At 34.4% G+C, this 24,035-nt stretch overlaps 1 protein-coding gene and 1 long non-coding RNA gene across 10 annotated transcripts in view; one reads left to right on the plus strand and one right to left on the minus strand.

The window, feature by feature from the left end:
- milt (trafficking kinesin-binding protein milt) overlaps positions 1-24,035 on the plus strand; it is a 102,611-nt gene that overhangs the window by 59,005 nt on the left and 19,571 nt on the right. For 2 of the 8 annotated variants that reach the window (XM_069130793.1, XM_069130797.1), the window contains exons 2-3: positions 2,141-2,336; positions 2,367-3,296. The exons of 1 other annotated variant lie outside the window; for it this stretch is intronic. In XM_069130793.1, coding sequence (XP_068986894.1) covers positions 2,294-2,336; positions 2,367-3,296 — 973 coding nt within the window. In that variant the 5' untranslated portion in view covers positions 2,141-2,293. 5 more of the 8 variants (XM_069130796.1, XM_069130794.1, XM_069130795.1 and 2 more) reach the window with 5 other exon arrangements.
- Positions 7,991-11,313, minus strand: LOC138188769 (uncharacterized). Of its 2 annotated transcripts, XR_011175673.1 has the most exons (4): positions 11,171-11,313; positions 10,871-11,076; positions 10,706-10,810; positions 7,991-9,853 (listed from the first exon to the last, which is right to left on the minus strand). It is a non-coding gene; the product is annotated as an uncharacterized LOC138188769 (long non-coding RNA). The 2 variants fall into 2 exon arrangements; XR_011175672.1 differs by having other exon boundaries at positions 10,706-11,076.

Consider the following 24,035-nt stretch of genomic DNA (forward strand, 5'->3'; position numbering starts at 1 on the left):
TTAGTTATTAAGTCACACAACATGACATGGTCGATAAGAACGTATATTTGCAAAACTATAATCTTGTTTTCTATACACACATGAGGTGGATTTCCACAATTGCAATTTTGTAATACAACCGAGCAAGGGGCAATTCTACGTGAAAGAATAGAAAACGTTTGATATAACATTTTTCCATTCGAGGTTTCGTTTTCGAGAAATTCGAATTTGAAAATTTAACAAGTATTCTTAAATTTAAATAATTCCAGACTGAACAAGAGTAAACAATCGACAGGAGCTTAAAGTTTATGTGAAAATAAGTAAAAAATGTAGAATAGAATTTTTTCACAATACGCTTCGTTTCTTTTTTTTTTTTTTTTATTTTCTCAGAAAAATAAATTTGAAGATATATCATGCGCCTGTATCAAACCAGTTCGTAATTAAACATTATTTCCATCCGACTTTAGTTCCTTGAAAATGATGCCTTAAACGGGAAAATATTATTCAACATTTTTTATCTATTTTCACGTGTATAATAACCTCGTGCTGATCGTTTATTCACACCTAGTCTTAACCAAGTTAAAGTATACTTGGCAACTTTTCAAACTCGATTTTCTCAGAAATGAAACGTCGTATGAGGAAATTTTATTGTATATTCTCCACTTAATTTTTTCTTTAACCATAATTAATCTTTAATTATGTATGGCGATCTGCTGTATAAGCGCTCGTCGTAGAGTACGTTGCCATTGAGAATGTGGCTACGCAATTACCATTTGTATCAGCCAACAGGGGGCGATCTGATCGCCCAATAGGAGACGCGTTTCTAATAACACATTAGCCAATCACATTATAAAATAGCTTAGGTGTTAATTTAACTTTTAAGTTATCTCTCTCTGTAATATATAGTTTCGTAAACAAATCTATAGAAACAGATGTAAGGGCGCCATATTTCAAATCACAAAGGACCAGTCTGATATTTAATTTAATTTCGTAAAATTTTATACATATAAATATAACGTTGCATCGACTACAAGATTATTAGCGACGAAGGCAGATATGTTTAAAGTATCACGTTAATTATCTTGCTTTCTTTAATGGGTCTTAACAGATCGTTGATTTTTTCTTTGTTGACATTGTCTCTAATACACGGTTTCAGTTTGTGAACGATGTGTGTTATACCACTCCAAGCACGATAAAATAAAACGACTGGTACGTTGCATTCTCCGCATTCTTCACCGGGAGCTGCGTCCTTTGTCAATCGATGCAAATGGGAGACTTTTGTGTGGTCTATTCGGATGCGAGTAATAGCGACTTGGTCTCTTCTGAGTAGTGAGGGGGTTATGTCGTATTTTTGGAAGAACGAGTCACTGACGTTTTCAATGTGAGAGGACGCTGTTCGTCTCCACTTTCTTTCCCAATGCTGTATTATAATCTTCATTGAGTCAAAATATATCTGCCATTAGATTTAATGATCTTATGCTAGCAAGAATCCAATTGAGATATTCCATGTTTGTAAAAATTAATTCGAGTAGAATCTCGGTTATCTGAATTGTTGGGGGACAAAGGTTTTCGGATAATAAAAGAGTTACCTTCTTGATATTCATCTTTATGTATGTGTTTCAAAATACATAGATATTAATAATAGCAATACAAATAATGAAATTAAAGAAAAGCAGGCCCATCTTTGTTCTATGTATTCCAAAAAAGAATATAAATTATAATAATAGCAATACAAATATTGAAATTAAATATGATTCGATCAAACATTTTAACTGCTAAATCACACAACTTTTTTAGCAGATTCAATTCGATGAAGTTACATTCCTTTTGTGCCTTCGATCATCTCAACTGTTTCTATCGCCTCAAATATTTCAAAGTGTTGAGGAATGCCATTATTGCTGTTATATTCTCGGTATTGTATGCATCTTCTACATCTGTCGTAATATTATCTTCCATTTCGTCCTGTGTGGTATCGTCAAGGCAGTTCAGTCGTTTTTTCCATGCTCTTGTCAGCGTCACACATTTCACGTCCACCCAAGCATATGCCAGCATAAAACAGTAATCCTTAAAACCTAACTGCTTCTTGTAGCGCACTCTCGAAATTACCATTGGCATTAATTCACGAAAATTCGTCATATGATCCCAACATCATTCGTAACAGTGTAGAGTGCAGAATTAAATAAATGAACGAACGAGGCGAAGCTGTGTTGACGAGGAAGAGACAAATGGAAAGATAGTGTTGGGATAACGTGACCTCATGAACAGCGGTACGTAAATTTCGATCTTCTTAAGATCGAAAATCCGATTATGGGACATGAGCAACGAGCACGATCCGCAAGTGTCTGGGAAATTTGAGCGTAAGATAGACGGTGCTTCATGTGCAGAAGCAAACTATCAAGGTCAAAGGAAGGTAGGCCATTCTTCGAGAACGATTGACACAGTTCAAAATGTGTTGGATCGAGAGCCGGTTGAAAATTTGTCGGAAGTTGGCGTGCGAGGAAGAATCGGTGAGCCAGCAAAGTATTCCCAGAGCGCGGCGGAGACGGATTCCCAGAAAGACTCGTCTTGGCAGACAATTCAAGTTTCTCACGATGGTTTTCTTCCAAGGAACAGCGAAAGTTGCTCGGAATGTATCGACGGCGAAGCAGGAAATCTTACGTGGAAAACAAAGGGAAACGTCGCGGAACACCGTGATTTACAGGCCGTTTGGAATTTGAAAGCGGCCTCGTCGAAAAGCAGCGAGGATAGGCAGCTGTTATTGGGGATAAACGAAAATCTGCCGGCAGATTTGAAGGAAAAATACTTCTGGCGACCAGAAGCAAGCAATTCGCAGAAAATGAGTGAATATTTCTTCGCTGACTCGAAGGAACGTTCTCGGACTAACAACCGAGCGAGTTCCATAGGGACAGGCGACTCGCAAAGTCGCTGCAAGTCGAGAGATCGTGAGAATCATCAGTGGAAATTGCAAGCCAGTTCTCCTTTAGCCCGAACTCCCACATTCGCGAATTTGGCGTTGGACGTGTCTTACGCAGGGTTGGACATCTCTGGTTTCCTGGATACCGAATCTTCCAGGAGGCTCGAAACTGATCCGCCCGAGTTCTGGGAAGACTTCAGCGTGGTCGAGTGCCTGGAGAACAAATTGTCGTCGTACGACGAAAGTACGCCGGAAGAACGGGTGGAGGCGCTGAAAGAGGTTTTGGCGGAGACCGATATACACGAAGGCGATGGAATCGTGTCAGACTTTCTGTTTCACGTTGCCAAAACGAAATATGGCAAGATATATATCAGAGTTATCAGAACATTGCTCCTTAATCGAGGTAGGATATGAATGGTTTATGACAACGCTTCTTAAACTTTTTCCATTCGCCAACCCATTTTATGTCGAGAGAATGTTACGCAGTTTTGTACATAAGAAGGTACATAAAATAGATATGTAGGGCGGACGATATATGACCGACTGATTCTCACTGTCGATAACTTTTAGACGAAGTAAAAAATAACAGTATTTTTTAATACGAGTCATTTATTAATATTTGAAAATCATGTATGGAATCATAATATGAGAAAGATGTCTGCCTTCGGGCGCTGTACAAAGTCAGCCCTGTCAGTCGTATTTTTCGTTACATCTTCGCACGTTTCGAAAGTTATGTTCGCTGTCGCTTCTCGAATAGCATCTTTTAGCTGCTCGATTGGCTTTCGTTTATCGACATGCGCTTTACTTTTGAGATAACCTCGTAAGAAGAAACCCACTGCAATAGAATCAGGCGATCTTTGATGGCCGGACGATACCGGCAGAGTAATTTGTGTGAGGTCATCGTTATCGACGAATTACTTAGACAAAGTATTTTGACAATTTTTCCCCGCTCTCGAACTGTGTAACGCTGAATGATTATTTTGTCGTACGTCCATGATACGATTGTTAAAGCGGAACAGGAGATGATGCATCGTTTCGGAATGGCGAGACTTTGAAATTGGTCAGTTATATATTGTCTACCCTGTACAAATAAAGCATTAATCAACAACAAATTAAAGAAGTTTAATTCTAAACGATTCTTTGTTACATTTATAATTGTATCATTTATTATCGCCTATTAGAGCAGAATTAAATTTGCATATCGGTGAAACAGATGTGCTTGTTTATTTTTGCATAAAGAATTAAATTCTGGTTGAATATTTGATATAACAGAATATGTTCAATGTTTCTCAGAGTTAATCGATATTTTCATTTTACAACTATCAATAATAAAGACGCCGTTTTTTCATGTTATTATTAATTATTCATTTACAATTTTTATTACATAATTCAGGCGAGGATTTAATATTCAGATTATTAATAAATTTGAATAATAATAATAACATTGAATACTAATATATTTGAAGGATATTACTACTATTATAGATATTTTTAATAGCATGACTGAGTACAAACTAGTAGATTTGAGGGATCTGCTTTATTATTAGATATTATTCGAATAGAGCTGCTTAACGTTAAAAAATTTGAGTGGTAGTATTACTATTACTAATATATTTGGCTTAATATATTTTACTATTACTAATATATTTACTTAATATATTTTATATAATATATATATTACTAATATATTACTAATATATTTGGAATATTAATAGAGCTAAGGGTTCTATATAGTATCAAATATTATTCAAGTAGAGTTGTTGAATCTGAGACAGATTTGAATAATAGTATTAACATTACTAATATATTTGAGAGATAGCATTAGTATTGTTAATAGATTTTTGTTACATTGTAGGTGAATACTAATTGCTTTGAGGGATCTAGATCTTAATATCAGATATTATTTCAAATATACTTTGTGAACGTCAACAAATCTAAATAATGGTATTAACATTATTAATAATACTAGTACATTAATATTATTAGTAGGTTTTGTTATGGTGTAGGTAAATACTAATTGCCTTGAGGAATCTAGTTAATATCAGCTATTATTCAAATAGAGTTGTTGGGCGTAAGCAAATTTGAATAGTACTATGTATTAAACATTATTGATAGATTTGCGGAATCTATTTAGCATGAAATATTATTCAAATAACTTTGTCGAACGTTAACAAATTTGAATAGTTGCATTAATATTAATAATATATTTGAGGCATATTATTAGTATTGTTAACTATTGTGATAGTATGACTGAATACTAATACATTTAACCAATTTTACTTAGCATCGGATATTATTTAAACAGAGTTGTTGAATCACATTTTCACATATGTAATATAAAATATCATAAGCGTGTTCAAGATCATTTTAAAAATCGTTGAAAATTCTGTTCTGATTCTAAACAAAAATTCATTTAAACGATTTGTTAAGAATCTGCTGTTTTATACCCATGTCGATTAATAACTCGGTAAATTCTTCTTCATCCTTTGCTGACAGGTCATTGACATTTTTATTCCTCCGGTGTGTAGCAGTTGCAAAAATTTCCGCCGCCCCATAATTTTGTTATACGACCCCACATGGGGTCACGACCCGTAGCCGAGGAAGCTCCGCTTTATAATATCGATTAGTCGATCTCGCCATTTACGAAATTGGATATTAATAGCTCGGCTAAAGAGACATCTCTCTAAATACGAAAAAGTGACGGGCACGAATGCGAAATGTAAACGATAGCATTATATATATATATATATATATATATATATATATATATATATATAACCTAACCATATATATATATATATATATAGAACGATGACTTCCTGAATGTCTCTTAATGGTAGTTTAGTTCAATTTTAGATTTGTCATTCTTTATATAGATACACTTCACTCTCTGAAAAGTATCCGAATATCTTCTCGCACTTGATAAGGTGCACGTTAATTACAACATCATAGATGAGTCAAACCGCAACAATTTTATTCTTTACTATCTTCATTATTTCTTGCGTGTGATAGGATATTGCCATGTGATTACATTTTTCTTCTCTTTCTTTTCTCTTCCTTTCTTTTGTTTTTTCTTCGTACAATACGAAATTATGAAATTGATATTTGTAATTATCAAACCTAGAACCGTTTTATTCAGCGATAAGCACATCTACAGATTGCTTGATTTTTTAATTATAAATCGAATTAAAAAAGAAAATTTTTTCTAATCTGATAGAAAGACTTCGAATATTAATGCAAGCATATTTAAAAAATATATGCTTGCAGTAGCATATAAGCTACTAGTGTTATTTCAAAATTCTTGTTACACCTGGTAAATTAATCTTCTCTTTATATTAATAAAATCCCCCTTCCTTAAAAAACAAAAACAAGTCGTCTGGTTGAATTGTAAAAGATGTTATTCTGTTTCAAAGAATGTCCAAATATTAATGTCAGTAACCGTATACGCATATAACATTCAAAATAGATTCGTTTTAGGAACAAGCAGACCGATATTCGTATCGCGAAAGTTTTCTTTCTTAACGACTGAGGAAGTCACGTTACTTTCATATATCGAATGCACGAAGAAAGGAAGCGCGATTTCGATCTTGTCGTTTTTAAATCGATGATGGTCTACTTTCATTTGCCTTCGTTTCGTCGCCGCTTTAATTTCTCTGTTCGGAATTCGTTGATCGAGTACGATCAGTGAAACAGAAGAGGATGTATCAAGCGATATTCAAGATCCCTCCAGATACGAGTATCACTTCGTACAGATCATCGATAACGAAATTAACATAGTCCAGGAGAAACTTGAAAAGAAATTTCTTCTGATTAAAAGCTAATTATGTATCGTTAAAAGAATGTTAATCGAAGGCTGTCGGTTTGACTGGGAATACAATTTTTCTTTTCCTCTTTTTTTGTATTTTAGTATTTTTCTTGCGTTATACTTTCGCCCATTACAAGCTTAGTATTTCAGAAATATGTGATTAGACATAATTGACATCCACAGGAAATGAAAATACTCTGCCGCAATTAGGGTAGACAAATTTCCAATCGCGGATGTGATCTTTCGAAAAACACTGCATTGGAAAATAAGCGAGTTTTGTTCCAATAGGAAATTTAAAGTAAATACGAAATCGTTGGAAATGAGGGAAAAGTTATTAGGAAGATACGAAATTAATAAATTTTTATAATACGAAATTAAGAATTCTGTTCGAAGAATTTGAAGGTGACCTTGAAAGGTTAAGAGATTTCTTTGTCGATTCTTATCTTCTACTTATCAAATCGTGCAATACTCGCTGCGAATAAATGCTGAAATTAATAAACTGGACGGATTACTTGTCCCATTAAGTTTGGTAATTGATTGCAGTTGGAGAAACGTCTAAATCTTGTAATACTATGGCAACAAAAGATTAATCAGCTGACTAATTGTAAAAACAATGACATACATAATTTTTATCAGTAATCATTCGTTATTTATCACGTTCAGCCGACAGAAACATTACGATGAAATTATTTGTTCCACGCTTTCTTTCTTAATCGTTATCGGACTATAGTTAAGAAATTCAGAAAATTGTATTCCAGATACCTATCCATCTCTTTTCAGAATTAATATTACTCAGGTACTGTGATATAGTAGTACTACTAGTAGTAGTAGTAGTAGTAATATTTATTTAGTGTGTTGAACAACTGGTCCACTAAAACTTTGAAATTGGATGGACATTTGTTGATAATTACAAAGTAGGAACCTTCCTTATCCGAGCGAACAGCAAGACGAAACTGTTCGAATCATGAAATATTTAGTTAATGGAACAATTATTTTTCTCATATGGAATTTCACTTATTCAAATACAAATCAAGATCAATTGAATCTTTATGGATCCTTATTACCTTTTATTATATTTAGTATATTTTATATTATTATATTTTATTATATTACCTTACTAATTTTTTGCCTGCCAAGTCGCATAATTCATTCAACATAAGGAACTTCATAGAGCCACGTTCTTTGTCTACTTCGAACGTTCGAAGCTGCTTTTCGAATGCCACGAATGCATCGGTATGAGAAGACACTTTCGTTTGCTGTCTCCGCTTGTATAAAATCATCGCTATTATCGTCTTTATCGTAACAAAACCATCTCATTGCATCAGTATATTTAAGATTTTCCTACTGTTGCCAGCACTCGAAGGATCTACGTGCTTCAAATAATTGAAATCAGTTTTTGTTTTTTTAATATTCGCAATTGTGATTTTCCCAGCATCATGTACATTTGCCAATCCTGTTGCACCTACGGCAGCTTCGAGGTTTTTAAATATGTCGTATTTTGTCTCGACAGATAGAACGATGTTGCTTTCGTACTAAGTTCTTATAATCAAAATCCATTTAATCGAATAAGGGAAAGAATACGTTTTGTACGGGCAATAATAAAATATGTACATATTTGAAAGGTAAAAGTCATTCGTTACTGAAAAATGCCGTGTTCTGGATAAGGAAGCTCTACTTATTTCCATTTTACATTACGCTTATTTCTCATTTCAAATCCCTCCCGGGATACATTGAATCGCTCTTGCATATTATTACGTGTAATTGCATCCTAAATATCCTACATAATTCCATTTTACATCTCGTTCATTTTGCATCAGTAAACATCTTTATATCTCCAATATTTGAATACCAATCGGTAATACAGGTCTAGAGCACATTTAGCACATTTCGAGATAAATCGGTTTATAGGTTATACTACGTCGTAATAATACATTTTATTTCAGTATTTATTACAACGAAGCGAAGTCATTAAGGACGACGATGAACAATAATAAAAAAAATTCCAAACGCCTAACACGCTTCTTGTTTTCAACATTACGTCATCTTCCCTTATTGCGATGTAATTTATAATCTGTGTGTAGTAAAATGATCTACAGAGACCTTAGAATCATATTATACTGTTCACTCAATGTTGACCAAAATGTGCTATAGGCTCCTGTTCTCTGTTGGGATTCATTTACTCATCCCCTTTTATCCGTCACCTTCTTCATCCATCCTATTCCATTAGCCTCTTATTCGATAAGAATCTCTGTTCGTTCACCCACTGTTGTATATTCACATTGCGTTATAACATGTTCTCCTATTCCCTCCTCCTTCCCACATATACCGCATTTCTTCTTCTCCTCATCTGGAGTTTACTCATCCTTCATTCGTTCCCTAATCCGAACCTAACTTTGTTATCTTTATCTTCTTGACTTTCCCTTCCTCTCGTAGGTACATACTTTCTTTCGTCCTAATTGATAGGCCGTCACCGATTCTAATGTTGTTCGCTTCAACACAACACGGAGCTCGACGTTCGAGTAGCATAACCTGATCTATTGTATTCAATCGTCTATGAAAAATCACTAACTATCCATGAGACGATGATGGAACTTGTTTATCTTCGATTTTCTCGAATTTAATCTTTTACCCACGCATTTGCGACATTCTTCTGATTAAAATGAGACTAAATATGATATAGTTTAAGTCACACTTACATGTATATGTAATAAACGAAAGATTATTTCTGTTTTCCATTTCCCTATTTTCCTATTTTCCTTTAAATCTCTCTCTTGCCATTCTATTATGGCTCATGTTATTTCATTTTTCCCTATCAATGACCCTCAAGTAGTGAGTTTTCTGATCTTCTAATCTCTTCTTCATATCTTCATATTTTATGTACCTTTCTCCTGACCCCAGAAGTATTTTCTCCGTCTTCGTTTCTTGTCTAAATATCCTACTGTAGGTGTGCACCTCTCCAGTCACTAATACTGCTCTTAGATACCTTTCTTGTACTGCTTCCACTTCCCTTCTTTCTTCTGTCCCCCATATTTCATTATACTCTCTTCATCATGACGTTAAATATCATAAGTCCTCTTTTGTAATCTCCTCCAAACTTACATTCCCCGCATCCTCCAAATTTTCATCATCGCAGCTGTTGAACTTCTCCATACAGCCTAATTAACATATTATTTACTTTATTTATTTACTTTATTATTTACCTTCTCGTTACCACACGTCACACATATGTGATAGATTACATGTTTATACTATATACAAATTTTTCTTAGAAATTCGGATAAAATGTTGTAAAATGTTGTCAAAAAGGCTCGAGTCGTTTGATCCAATTTAAAAAAGTTATTTACTCTTTAACAGTGTGCCAATATTTTCGTCCGTGACCGTATGTGTATTGTGTTTCAATTGTCTTTAGGATAAATCTTATTTGTTTTCGTTTGACCATACCATTACCAATGCCATTTCTATTTATTATAAACAACGCCAAATTATCACTAATCTGACATTGCAATACATTGTTTTCACTTACTTTAAATTTTTCTTCTTGATTGACAAAGATTGTACATAAAATTGTTTGGAATATATAGAATATCAGATTTTGTACAAATAGCCACACGTCTAACATGAGACACTGTAACACAACACTCGTAAATCGCTCGAACGGTCGACAGATAAATGTAAACATGGTGGTTTCCGTCCTTGTTGAATCCGTCGTCGAAACTCGTATATTGACTTTGCCTCAGTTGCGTCGTGTGCGTTAAGTAGGTAACAATACAATACCTTACATATCTAGATATGTGTGACAAGTGGTTTGCAGTAAGAAGCAATCTACTCACAGCTCAGCGTTACACATATGTGTGCGATTCTAAGAATCGTGTTGTCTACTTAGCAGCTTTTATTACTATATGTGTAAAAATATATGTCACATTATGTAAAATTTAAAAATTTTGAATGTTGAGCTGTGAACAGTGACTTTTTCCTTAAACGGTGATAGTGAAAGCGTTAAGTAATACATATAATATATACTCATAAAAATAGTATTCTATTTTTATTATATATTATAAACCAGTTTGACCTTGTTTCTGAGGTCCGTTAGTAGTTTTTAGTTGTTTCTCCTTCTGTAATCAAAGTATTGTAATATATGTATTATATGTGTGATAATGAACATATGAACTAACATATTGAAAAGTGACGAAATATTGTAGATGAATTAAAATGCAGTCACAAAGATCGTAGGAAAAATAGTTTCGTTTCCACAAGTCAACGCTTATCGGAAAGTTGGCTGACAATCCGTAATAAATGAACTTAGGTCATGGATTTAGAAAATTCGATAATCTCATTGCTGCTGTTGTTGGTAGGCAGTGTTGGGCAAAATTTTGTGTATCTGTGAAATAACAAATAACAAGCTAATATTTGAGTAGTATCCTGTTTTAGGTTAGGTTTAAGTTTAGTTTCGATATAAAATTAAAAGTACTTACAATTAGAATTGTTTGTGATACTTTTTTTTAAATAATATTTAACTTTTAAGAAGCTTTCCAATATATGGAAATTTGAAAAGGATCGGAGATACCAAGCAAATTGTCAAGTAATTATCTTAATTGTTTTACAAAAACCAGATCCATCTAATACTTACGTAGAATTATTTCCCTAGGAATTTTCTAGGATTTAAATTTCCCTCTCGACCGTATTTATACGCATCTTTGCCCGCGCAGCTTGCTCTGACAGCTATGCGTCATGGCGCCGGAGTAATTTTGTCGTTTGTTTCGTTTCACGCTACGTTCATGTTTTCTAATAATAAGAAGTAATATTCTCTTTCTTTGACGTGCGTGAATCATCGATCACTGTTTGTTGTGTCAACTAGTGTCTATATAGACAATTAATTGTTAAAATTTGAGAACTTCAAGAAGATTAGTGAAATGTGCCCGGTACATCCTCTGACGTCAGAGGCGGAAAATTAATGTGCTGAATGGTAAGTATTTATTTTGAAACACAACTAATTACATCAAGTGATCAACATGTGATTATAAGCAAATCTCCACTTCACTTTTTGTTCCCCATTTTTCCAATGTACTTTATCGTAAAATATACTTGGACGATAATTTTGAAATTTCAAATTCGATTGAATCATAAACGAAATATTACAAAATTTCGAAATGATATATTCATGTGTAGATAAATAATAATCAGACAGATTATTCCGTATATAGATAACGATTACTGTATTACTTCCTTTTCTTTAATTCTCCCAACATTGCTGGTCAACCCTCGAGACATGACGCCATTTTTAAAATCTCGAAACTTTAACCCCTTTGTTTACTTTTTTTCTTCTCTTTCGCTAATAAGAAATCACAGTTTATTCATAGCCTGTGCTATGTTTTCCTCGAAATTTTCTCAACTACTTTATAATTACATATAGTTTAAAAATTTTAACTATACGACAATTCTAATGAAAATCAAAACTTGTTAAGAAATCGAAATTAATTAAAATCTATTGTTTGTTTAAATCTTGGATTAAAGAGTATTCTGTTCCATAATATTTTATTATACTATAATTATTAATTCTTCCATTCTATTTATTTCTATAATTGTATTACTTAATTAAATTAACGTGCAATGTGTTATCTGTTATTTATATAAAATACGGAAGTTAACAATTACAATTTGATAAACTAATGTTTTGAAACGATTTCAAGCAATTATTATGGTATTATTTCAAATAGACTTAATTGCGTTCAAGTTTATCTGTTTAAGATAATTATATATAAAATATCTCTAACACTACAATTTATATTTAAATTATTATCTCTAAATATTTTGTTTGCATTTCTCATTACTTATAATTGCTTTTACGACTCTGCTATTATTTTGATTTTTTCTCTGTCTATCATAGGTATGCGGAATATATAATAAAAAATTAAAAAATGTATGAAGAAAACATTGTAGTAATGTTTCTTTGTTATTGGAACGTTACATGGAATTCGATTTGGATATCTTAGGATTAAAAACACGAATGAAACACAAGGTTCACTGTTTTTACATTATAACTAGAATCATGTTTAATGGATTGTGACAAACAGTAAGAGATTATTTTGGAGGTCAATCGTTCGTGTATATCTTTGATACATTATGCAACATTTCAGATTGATGCTTATTGCCACGTGGTTATTCTCTGGCCGGTCATTTCGTATCATTATTTACGAGAATTTTACAATCATTTCATTTTACAAGAAATACATCAACCGGTGCGTCGTATAATATCTAACAATTTCAACATTTTTTAAACAAATATTCTTATTATATATGCCTCGTATTGATTACTTAAAATTAAACGCATAAAGTAGGTTCAACTTTCGTAATTAATGTCGAGGAACGTCAGCCTATCGATAAAGTGCAAAGTTAACGATGCAAGTACATGTAGTTTGTCGACATGTAGCCACATCTTTGTTCCTATAAATAAATGACGAGAGCCGCGTAGTCTCGGTTTATCACTTCGGTGCATACTCTTATGCAAGCTTTACCGCGTGGAAAAATCAATAATCACCTGCGACGTCTCTACCTAAGATGTTACGTCAGAACTTTTGGTAATTTTATTTTCGATTGTTGCACTATAAATTAACCGTAGTCAGAGATCAAAAGTAACATTTATTTTTACAATTTTTATAGGGGGGGGGGGGGCGAGACTGACATACTGGTAACTTCTGTTGTAATAGAACACAGTGAACACTAAGTACCAAAGAAATTTTTCAAAATATTAAATGATTAAACAATATTAATTTTCAAGTATTCTACTTACGAATAACCCTTTATATATGATTCCAGTACTTTTCGTTACCGATTACCATTATCTACATGAGATATTTTTTTGTTGCCGACAACCATTATGGCGAAATCATTTTTTGGTTGTCGATAACTATTATTCGTGACGGAGTTATTTTTAGTCACCAATGACCATTTTTCATGACTGAGGTTTCTTTGGTTACTCCTATCCATTATAGTTTTGATTACTGATATCTATTATGTAAGAAAGCATCTTTTATCGCTGATGATAATTATCAACGACATAACTTTTTTGCTACCGATAACTATCATAAATTAGAGAATTTCTTTGGTGACTAATAACCGTTATTTTTGGCGGATTTCTTTTTGGATACTGATAACCATTATCAAGGACGGAACTTTTTTTAGGTACCGATAACCATTATCGATGACGGGATTTTTTCGTTACCATTACCAATTGTCGATAACCCGAATTTTGTTTTAGCAACCATTATCAATGGCGAAAAATCGTTTTGGTTGATAAGCAAAAAGATTTTTATTATTTATCATGATTATTCGTAATCAAATTGTTTTAATTGAATAAGTCTTATAGCGTAACTTTTAAAACTTCTGTTTTCTCCTTTTTACCCGCACTTTCAAACGATAACAATTCTCCATATTTGCGTTGTTGCTTGTTCGGTTGATACGACTTCTTGTTTTTAAATTATTCAATGGCCGTCAGTAAATATAGAATATTTCTGCAATAAGAATGTAAAACGTCCAAGTATATTTTATAACACTTCCAGGGCCTTCATAAAGCTTGCCGCTATCGTGTTTAAAACAGTATCGAGTTTCATGTCCAAAATAAATGCCAGTAATTTATGTCACAATTTTACTAAAAATTCAACAGTCTAAAAAGCTCAGACAGTGCATACTTTTTGTTGCTCTCAAGCTTAAGTTTATAGAAAATTATTAACACTGGGAAATATTGAAACGTTTCAAACGATACAGGTAAATTCCTTACAGGCTCGATTCCTTATCAACAGAGTATGTATTATGCAAAGTTCTCGATTACATAATGCAATTTTTTACGATAATGTTTCGAAAGACGTTCGCTTGCTATGATTTAGAGAATTGTTTGAAGTTAGTAACCCCTCCCACCAAACCACACCAAACATCCCAGAGGAGATAAGAAAGAAGCTTATACCAGAGGACAAACACAGAATCTTGAAATTCGATCCGATGTACAAGAGAATCGAAGTAGCTGCAGCACGCAAACGTGAAGATTATATCCAGTTACAGTTACCAACACGTATAAATAATATAGAGCAGCTTAGGCTAATTGGATAGGAAGAAATTAGCTTAACCGGTAAATGTCGGTAAATACAACATGTTTCATAGGATTAGAGAAACAGCGAAATGTACGATATGCGGTAATTGCGAGCTCGAAAGCAAAGAGTACATGTTATACAAATTTCCACAGCGCTGAACGTGCAGATTACACATTATAACGGAATATGCCGAAGTACTATTAATAACCAAAGAAGAACAAGTGAAATCAATATACGTATTGCTTTACACAAATAATGCTAAAACAAAAAATCTTCTGCTTAAGTAAACTTAAATGAGAATTTAAAATGAGAAAAATCTCTGAAGACACCTAGATAAGACTGCGATAGACGGAAGCTCGTACAAGGCTATTATTGTGTTATTAATGACTCATCAAACACGAAACGAGAATATCTAAGATTTAATTTTTGATAAAATCCTATTGATGAAAAGTCAAATTGCAATATTTCTTATTACATTCTTACGTAACAGTATTTACATTTGTATTCTTTTCAGCGGAGGACAGATCAAACGGATTATCATTCTATTGACTTTCAACAATGCTTATTTATAATTTATAAACAGCAACACATCGTGTAGATATGTCTCACGTGTTCTCATTGTCACTCGTTCTTGCCATCGGAAGACTTGTAAACAATTTTCAAGTCTTATTAAGAAGAATCACGATTTTTACACTTTTTAAAAGAAATTACTCTTGAAATGTTGGCAATGGCAAGAGGAATAAATCTTCGTGTGCTAACCGCAATTTATGTATAATAATTTATGGTTTAGCTATATGACTTTGAACTTTGAACATCGAATTACGAGGAGAATAAGTGTTATTAGAAAGAATTATTCTTATTCTCCACATTTTCTAATTTTCTAATTATTATTGTTATTCTCTGCATTTTCCTAATTGTTTAAACAATTTTCAATATCGTCACAGACTTCAAAATTGTAAGTGTACTCTTAAACTAGTTTTTCGTGACTCTATATCAAATAACTTGCTGTCATAAAATTGTCCTAGCGTTTGAAAAGAGTGAACATTTGCAGAAGTTTCATGTTTTAATCCAGGAAATTCAGAGGAAAGACAAGATGAGAACGCTACAGAAAGAATTGCTCTAAAACACTATATGCACCACTGGTGTTGCATTCACAAAAAATGTTGTGTCTAGCACCAATATCTGTTTATCGAAATGTCTTAAAATAAACTTTCAAAACTTGACATGAAAAGTGTAAAAAAAAAATGCACAATGGGGCGCATAAATTGCTGTTAATTGTTGTTAACCAAATAATAGGTCCTCCATTTCTCTCAAATGAAATACTAATACTTCCTCCTCCTCCAGTGAAAATACACTTTGGGAAGGTTCTAAACTAGTCCTCAACAACTGTCGAGGACTTTCTCGACAGGGACCCACCTTCCTGTCCAATGCAGTTTTCAGGACATTAAAAGCTGCAACTGCTTTACGACAGCCCATTGCTTCCGTGCAGTTACTTCAACAGCCATCCGCGTTTATTCTCCGGTCCAGCATTGTCGCTCTGTCCTCCATCCGTACGTCCATTTTATCTAAAAGTTAGCGTCCACCGAAATGTCCCATCTTGCCCCAAATGTTACATCTAATTAATGAGATTAATTGAGCGACACTGTGTTCATCTGCTCGAGAATAATCAAAAGATGACGATCGTTGAGGTTAGGTTGGACTTAGGTTGAGGTTAGGTTGGACTTAGGTTGAGGTTAGGTTGTCTCCGTGGCGGGTAGTAGTGGAATGGCGCCCAGGAGTGGAACTGCAGTGACAGCCTGGTCAATATGACTCGACTCATAACTTTTTTGTCGGACACTACTCTGCTGTCCTCGCAGCAGCAGAGTGTCCATGAGGATTTCTGTACGTTAAAAAAAAAAAAGAAGAAGGTTGAGGTTAGGAAACAGAAAACCGTCAACTCTTGTCGTTTCCTTGGTAATTCCACGTCAACTTCTTCTTGCATCAACACATCGCTAGCTTGCACGGAATAATAAGGAGCGAGTCTTGCAGATGACCATCGAAGGGTCAGCGTCATTTCATCTTTTGCATCTCGTTCTTTCCCTTGACACGTGTTTTGCATCTTCGATTTTTTTCCAAACCAACGTCAGAAGCAATATCACGAGGTCTCTCGATCGTCGTTTGTTTTTGGATCACCGATGGCCATAGGGTTTCAAAATGCCTTGCATCTACCTCCTTTGCCATTTTTTCCATTTGAATCAAGTAACGTAGACACGATTAGAGTGACTTGTTGAATCTTCTCCTCTTTCTTTTTCTAGTATCTTAGAGTCTTCACAGTCTGTTCAAAACACATTCACGACACAGACATTCGGTAAGTGTACAACAATCCTTTTGGATGGCGTCCGTACGAAATTATATTTCATTGGCGTAATGCGTAAGTGTTTCTCACCGATAACTTGTTGTCGATGTAGCTGGTCCATATAGAAAGTCACCAACATATTCTCTTCGGACTTTGCGACGCTGATTGCGTGAGCGTAGGTCCCTGGCTACCAAGATGGGATGGTCCTCTAGTCTTGAACTGGTACTGGCTACACAGCCACGTTACCTGCAAACTGTAACACAGTTTGTCTACAGATTTTCACGAATTCCATCGTTTCCAACGTAGTAATTGTGTTTCGTTTTCTATCGTCCTGAGGATTTCTCTTGGCTTGGTCTTGGCTGAAGAACTGCAAACTTTGCTGTATAGGCTTTTCGCTTTCATGCCCCATGATTGGCTGCCAGGATTGGTTTCATAATGCGCTTATGTACAAGTGACTATGCTTCTATGCTGAACTTAGAACGTTCACCGGTTAACCAGAACGTTGCTTTCCTCCTGTCCTCCTTGTCGTTTGCTGGTTCCATGTTACCTTGCGGTCAAGATGTAACCCAAAATAGTCAACCAGTTGAGTTTGGGATATAATGCACTTATGAAGTGCGACGTGGTTATGGTAAATTCAAGGTAAACGTGACATGTCCATTTGTCAGTATTTATTTCTATTCTCCACTGACTTAGCCTGTGTTGCTGCAATGATGTCGACGCAACTTTAGGATATTCGTCGGTGGCTAGAATTGCTGCATCATCTGTGGATATTCGTCAAATAGTTACAGTAGTTGGTCAGCATATCGGCTGTGCATCAGGTGTACAACGTAGACCCCGAAGACACTTGCGCTTGCTGAATTATGCGATATTTCTTTTTCTATCCACGTTGGATTATGGTCAGTAGCAGCAGTAATAGTTCTTGGAATGCTATTTTCGTTGATGACATTCTACGTCTTTTTGCTTCGTTTGCTTCGCAATGAAATATTACTAATCTCGAAGCTTACGAATAAACTGTTAGTTGAACTCTTACAACATTTATGTAACCGTTTGCGTATACAAAATTTATGTTCGCTTACGTTTTTTTCTTCTCAGAACTTGTCATAATTATCGACGATAGCTGATATCAAGATTCGAATATTTCCATCGTAAAGTTCACTAGCGTTCGATATTCGCGCGTTACGGCTGGTTTCTTCTTTAATTGTTTATTGTTATCGCTCAGTCATATAGCAGATAGTTGGTGACAATTGACAGGGAAAAAGTTAATGGGTAATATTATCACTCAATCAATCAATATTTTTTATATAAAATACTATATATATATATATATATATATATATATATATATATATGTATGTAACATAATATAAACATAAAATAAAGATATATATATATATACACTGTATTTTATATAAATTATATATATTATATATATTAATTATAGTAATTATTATACCCCCACATTTCAAATTTAATTATTTTCGTATAAAAACAAATATTTACAATGTATGTGCATATATACATATATAAATATTTGATAGGAAATTAATTAAACATAGAATGTTGAAGTATATATATTTGTGTTCTTTGTTTCTATGACAAGCATTGCTCGTGAAGTTTAAACGATCGTTAGCATTGCAAACAACGAGGAATAAAAAGTGAATGAAAAACTATTTATAATGAAGATTATTAAATTGTGTATAGCATCGTACACATTGTACCTTATTCTGAAGTTCAACCTTTTGTTACGAGGATATCAAAGGAAATATTGTGACATTCTCAAAATTTTGTAAGATTTCGTAAAAAGGGAAAAAATGAAGCTTAGGTCAATCAGTAAAAAACGTATATTTCTTAGCCGAAAGTGTTTACAACTTTCAGCAAACCATCGGATAGTTACACGGTGATCAAATTGCATTCTACAGTTCCTATTTATCTCACGAAACTTTTCTCCCTATGTTACGTAATCCAGCAATTGGAATATCGACAAGTGTTCACAACGCTGTCCAATTAGCAATGTACGCTAATTGCACGTGCAAACTGTACATATCTCACAAGGCTTATTGAACGGAAGAAAAAAAGAGTATTTACAATATAAATGTTAAATAGAATAAATTATCGTAATTACGACATTGATTTCATTTTAGTGAGCGTAGTATAATAAACCCAACTTTAATAAAAATTTACTTCAAAATGCAGGCCTGCTTCCACTGTTTTTTTTACCAATGGCGGTAACAAACGTAAAAGGACACTTGCTTATCGACACACAGTCGCGAACTTCTTTCGAAACATAATCGTAAAATGATACAGTCCGGCAGCGAGCATAGATGCGAAATTCAAATTTATGTGCAGACTTTGTAACGTTCAGAATAGAAGCGAGAATTATATGAGGCAGCAAGACGTAGCTAAGATAGACATTTCGAAAGGAATAAGAAAATAGAAAGAGAGAAGGTCCTGGAGGAAAATTGCATTAATTAATAAATACAGCTAACGAATCAGCCATTGCTCCCGATCCTCCCTGGGTTCCTGGCCGATCCTGGCGGAGGAAGAGAGAAGCATTTCGAACAATACGCTCCTGGAACCGGAAGAATCTTCCGACCAGGAGCTACAGGATCCCCAAGAGGATGACCCTTACGAATACGACGAAGACATCAGACCGTCGAACGAGGATTTGTTGGAAAACGAAGGTTTCCTGGATGGAAATTGTCCCAGCTCCTCTAGGATACCCGCGCCTTGCTGGGGATGTTCCGATTGCACCGGATTGCATACACCGATTTTCCTGTTGGCTTCCTCGCCGACGGAGCCATCTTGCACCTGTATTTCCTGTCAGTAATTCTCAAATTGCCGGGATCAGTTGAAATGGCTTGAGCTTCTTTTTCCTTTTCAGTTCTTGCATTACACTTCCCTTCGAGTTTCGCAAATCCTCGCCTGTAACGTAAGTAGCTGATACACTGTTCAAAATACGAAATTAATCAGTGTGTGATGCGCCGGTGCTTTGGTACAGAGTTCGAACGAATGGAACACGTGGAATCAGATTTTACAGATTTTACAAATTTGTTCGTTCTCGGCTCAGTTCTCGAAAAATTCGAGTTTGAAAATTTATCGAGTTATCTATTGGGTTGGTAACTAAGTGATTGCGGATGTTGCCATTAGGTGGCATTGACAAAATCCGCGATCACTTAGTTGCCAACGCAATAGTTTAGAACGTGGCTTATTGCGGGTTAGACGAATACTAAACAATCGACAGCTGGTTCTACGTGTGAAAATTAGTCCAAAACGTAGAATAAAATTCTTTCATTTGAAACTTCGTTCTCAAGAAAATGAGGTTTGAACGTGTTTAATTTACAGTAACAGGCCCGGTCGGGTGACCGGTTTCAAAATGTATTGGGGTTAGGTTAGGTAACTTAGTTGCCAACCCAATAATTTAAAATTGTACATTCGTCGTTATTTCTTTTGTTCGTTCAACTTTACGCAAATTCTTACATTAACAAAAATTGAGGAACTGATTAATCAGATGATATTCGGTTTAATACGTGTGATTAATTTTTCAATTTAATTTTTTCTCGGGAACACAGCGCGATATTTTGTCCTGAATTATCGACTTATTTCCGCGCGTAGAATGACGTAGAATGTCGATAATTTAGTCCCGTCTAGTCCCGAATTGGTCAAATTTAATTTATTTCCAAACTCGTTTTTCTCGAAAACTAAACCGGAAATAAACAAATCTTATTGTGTATTTTCTTCGTAGAGGATCGTCATAGTTGAACCCCTCGGTGTCAGATTGGCTCACGAAACGCACTTGTCACATTGGGTCAGCCAGACCCTGATCAATCTTCGAGCAGCTGTTGTTCAAAGAATAGCAGTGATATTGAATCGAACAAATTTGGGAATATAGTTTGAACATTCTAGAATATTTGTCTAGATAACAAAAGAAGGTTAACGAAATGACATTATTTTCGAAAAAGAGATCTCCAACATTAAGTTTAGAAAAAAACAGAAACATTTTTGTGATCTTTTCTATCTTTCTTTATGCTAAAAACGTGGTACTCTAAGGGGAAAATAGTTTTCTAGTGCACGTTTCAAAAATGATATTTATCTGACACGTCGAGGACGAGCTGTTTGTGAATAGAAAAAAATCTGCTGCAATTATATGAAAAAGTCAATTCATTCCTACACAAACATACCAAAATTTTATATTTTAATTATAGATTTAAGTATTAAGAAGATATAATAACGATTTCACTCAATTCATGCACAAGAATTTCTATGGAAAATTTTCACAGAAATATAATCTGTTCGATTGCAGCAAAAAATATGCTTTTGTCACACTTGGGTCAGCCTATCCCATTACAAATTTTAGAGAATCGCCAGACACAAACCAATGGGATTCTTTACAGCGTGATCATCAGATGTTATAAAAGAACACTACAAATTAATAATAGATAATACATTTAATAATACACATAAATACAGACAAATACAATTACTAATACACATAATGCCATTGTAGGCTACATTTTGAAGATATCTTTATTTCCAAGTAAACCTGTGGGTCACTATGACCCATGATGACAACCGAGGGTTAGGAAACTTTGGTATAGCAAAAACTGCAGTATCCAAAGACCAGCTGTCTCAACGTATTATTATTCAAACGTTCCATACGCGTTGCTCGAACTGCAACGAATCAGGAAACTATTTACTGTATTCGTAACGCGACAATATTCGTCAGAAGTAAAACACGCTGACACTCGAAACTCGTATTATCCGCGCGTGTTTGAGATTCTTGCTGGAGGAAAAAATTTCTTGGCCGTAACAGAAATGTCGTAATATATAAATTATCTTATCAATGCGCCACAGTTTCCCGTTATAGTATAAAACTGAGCACACTTAGGATATAAAGCGACTGGATCATGAGGTTTTTCCGTTATTTTGAACAGTATATTAGAAACGCTGAATGAGAAATTGACGGTGAATGCGCAGCATCCGGTTGGTCGGAGACCGAGATGACGAGAAGGCGCGTCACCACGGTCTCTCCTCTCGAACGTTCGTGACTCATTCGCGTGCCACGGTCACATTTCACATTTCCTATTTGTTTCTTTACCCTTTGCTCATGACCTTGTGTACTTATACCCCAGGATGAAAGGGGTGAAAGAGCAATGTCACTGTAGCAGGATTCGCGATACCAAAGCATTCAAAAGCTTCTAATTTTACACTTCTTTCGAGACCTTGGACTTAGTATAGTGTCCGGACCGTAAAGTTATCGGTCCGAACATGTCTCTTTACGAGGGTCCTTTGAGCAGCTAAAGCCGAAAACGAGGGTCGTTTTTCACCGTCTTAACAAGCCGTCTTTATCGTTAGAGCCACCGACAGTTAACACTTAGCCAACCGAATAAGGAGATCTCCCCTCTTTGAAAAACACCGCTGCGTGACTGAACGAGGAGATCTCCCTTTTTCACTTTAGCAACACGTTTTCTTTTTCTTCTTTTTTTGTTGTTATTATCAGTTATTGTTTACCTAGAATTGTTACCAATTAATTGCGCCACATTTTATACTTTTATAAAGTACAGTATATAGTAAATAAAATACACCAATCTAGTGGTGTCAAAATTAATTAAAAAGTTACACTATCAGTTATGACTAAATAAAGTTATCTTGGAAACCACACTGTAAACAGATATTACAATGCATTATGAATTTTCAATTTCACGTTCAATTCGTGTTATTTATCTTTAGTCGTCTTTAATTTTACCTATATCTTTTTATACTTTTAATATATACTTTCAATTGGATGTTTCGTATGAACAATATATGAAATCGTAAAATAAAATCATTACCGCAAAATATAGTTGACCGCTTAAATAATTTTTAGACTTCTTTGTTTTTTAAGTAAATGAATATTGGTCCTCGATACTTGGAGAAATGTGCGGTGGATACATATAGCTCGCTGTGGCGCGCGCAGTTGGCTAAGTCGTCTTTATCGATAGAGCCACCTACAGTTAAGACGAAGCTATTTCTATCGAATCCAAACAACTAGTCTTTAAAAAATACGTAATAATAGAATACTTCAATATTTAGTGATTTTTCACTTTCCTACAGAAGGAGTTCCACGTTATTTAGTACACTCTTTGGTATTTATTATTAATCCATCTAAGACTATGATCCCTAAACGAGGGTTGCCACGTTTATAAAATTGTAGAACCAGTTATTTTCACTGGTATTGGTATAAGCAACAGAGATACAAAACTATTTTCATTTTGAATATATACAAAAAAATTCATTATATTATTCCTTTAGTTACGACTGCAAATTTATGACTGCTGACGTTGCAGGGGGGAAAATGTAACATAAAGTAGGAATTTTAAAATAGAATTGCAGAAGCAGTTATTTCGACTGATATGGTAGGTCTAGTGTTGTGAACGTTTCACCGACAGAGGTCTCAATTTTAGAAATCCGCGTAGGACCGCGATCATTAGGCTGCGAATTTTTATGCAAATTCATATTCTTGAGTATATAATTAGAAAAATAAAACTTCGATAGAGGATTGTTTTAAATTTATTATTAATTGATTATTGTTAGGTGAACAAAAGAAATAACAGTGCACAATTTTAGATTAAATTTCGAAACTGGGTAAGATTTCTGTTAATTACGTATCCTGTAAGAGATTTTTAAAACTAAATTCCACAGTTAACCGGTTAAAGACCAAATTTTAAGGAAGCTCTTGCCAAAATCCGCCAGAATCTCACGCATCAACAGATTTGTCCAAAATTTTGTACACTTTATTTGCATAAAAACGACCCTCATCTTCAGCTTCAACGACTCAACGCTGAATATTTTGCAGTTTGGACACCACACTAAAGCCGAGATCTTTTCTTTGGAAAATATTCTCTGAGAACTTTGTATTTCATATTCTCTGTGTCTTTTGTCTTA

The sequence above is a fragment of the Bombus flavifrons genome, chromosome 17 (assembly GCF_040668555.2).
Source record: "Bombus flavifrons isolate JBK064 chromosome 17, iyBomFlav1_principal, whole genome shotgun sequence".
In the NCBI taxonomy this organism is placed as follows: Eukaryota; Metazoa; Arthropoda; class Insecta; order Hymenoptera; family Apidae; genus Bombus; species Bombus flavifrons.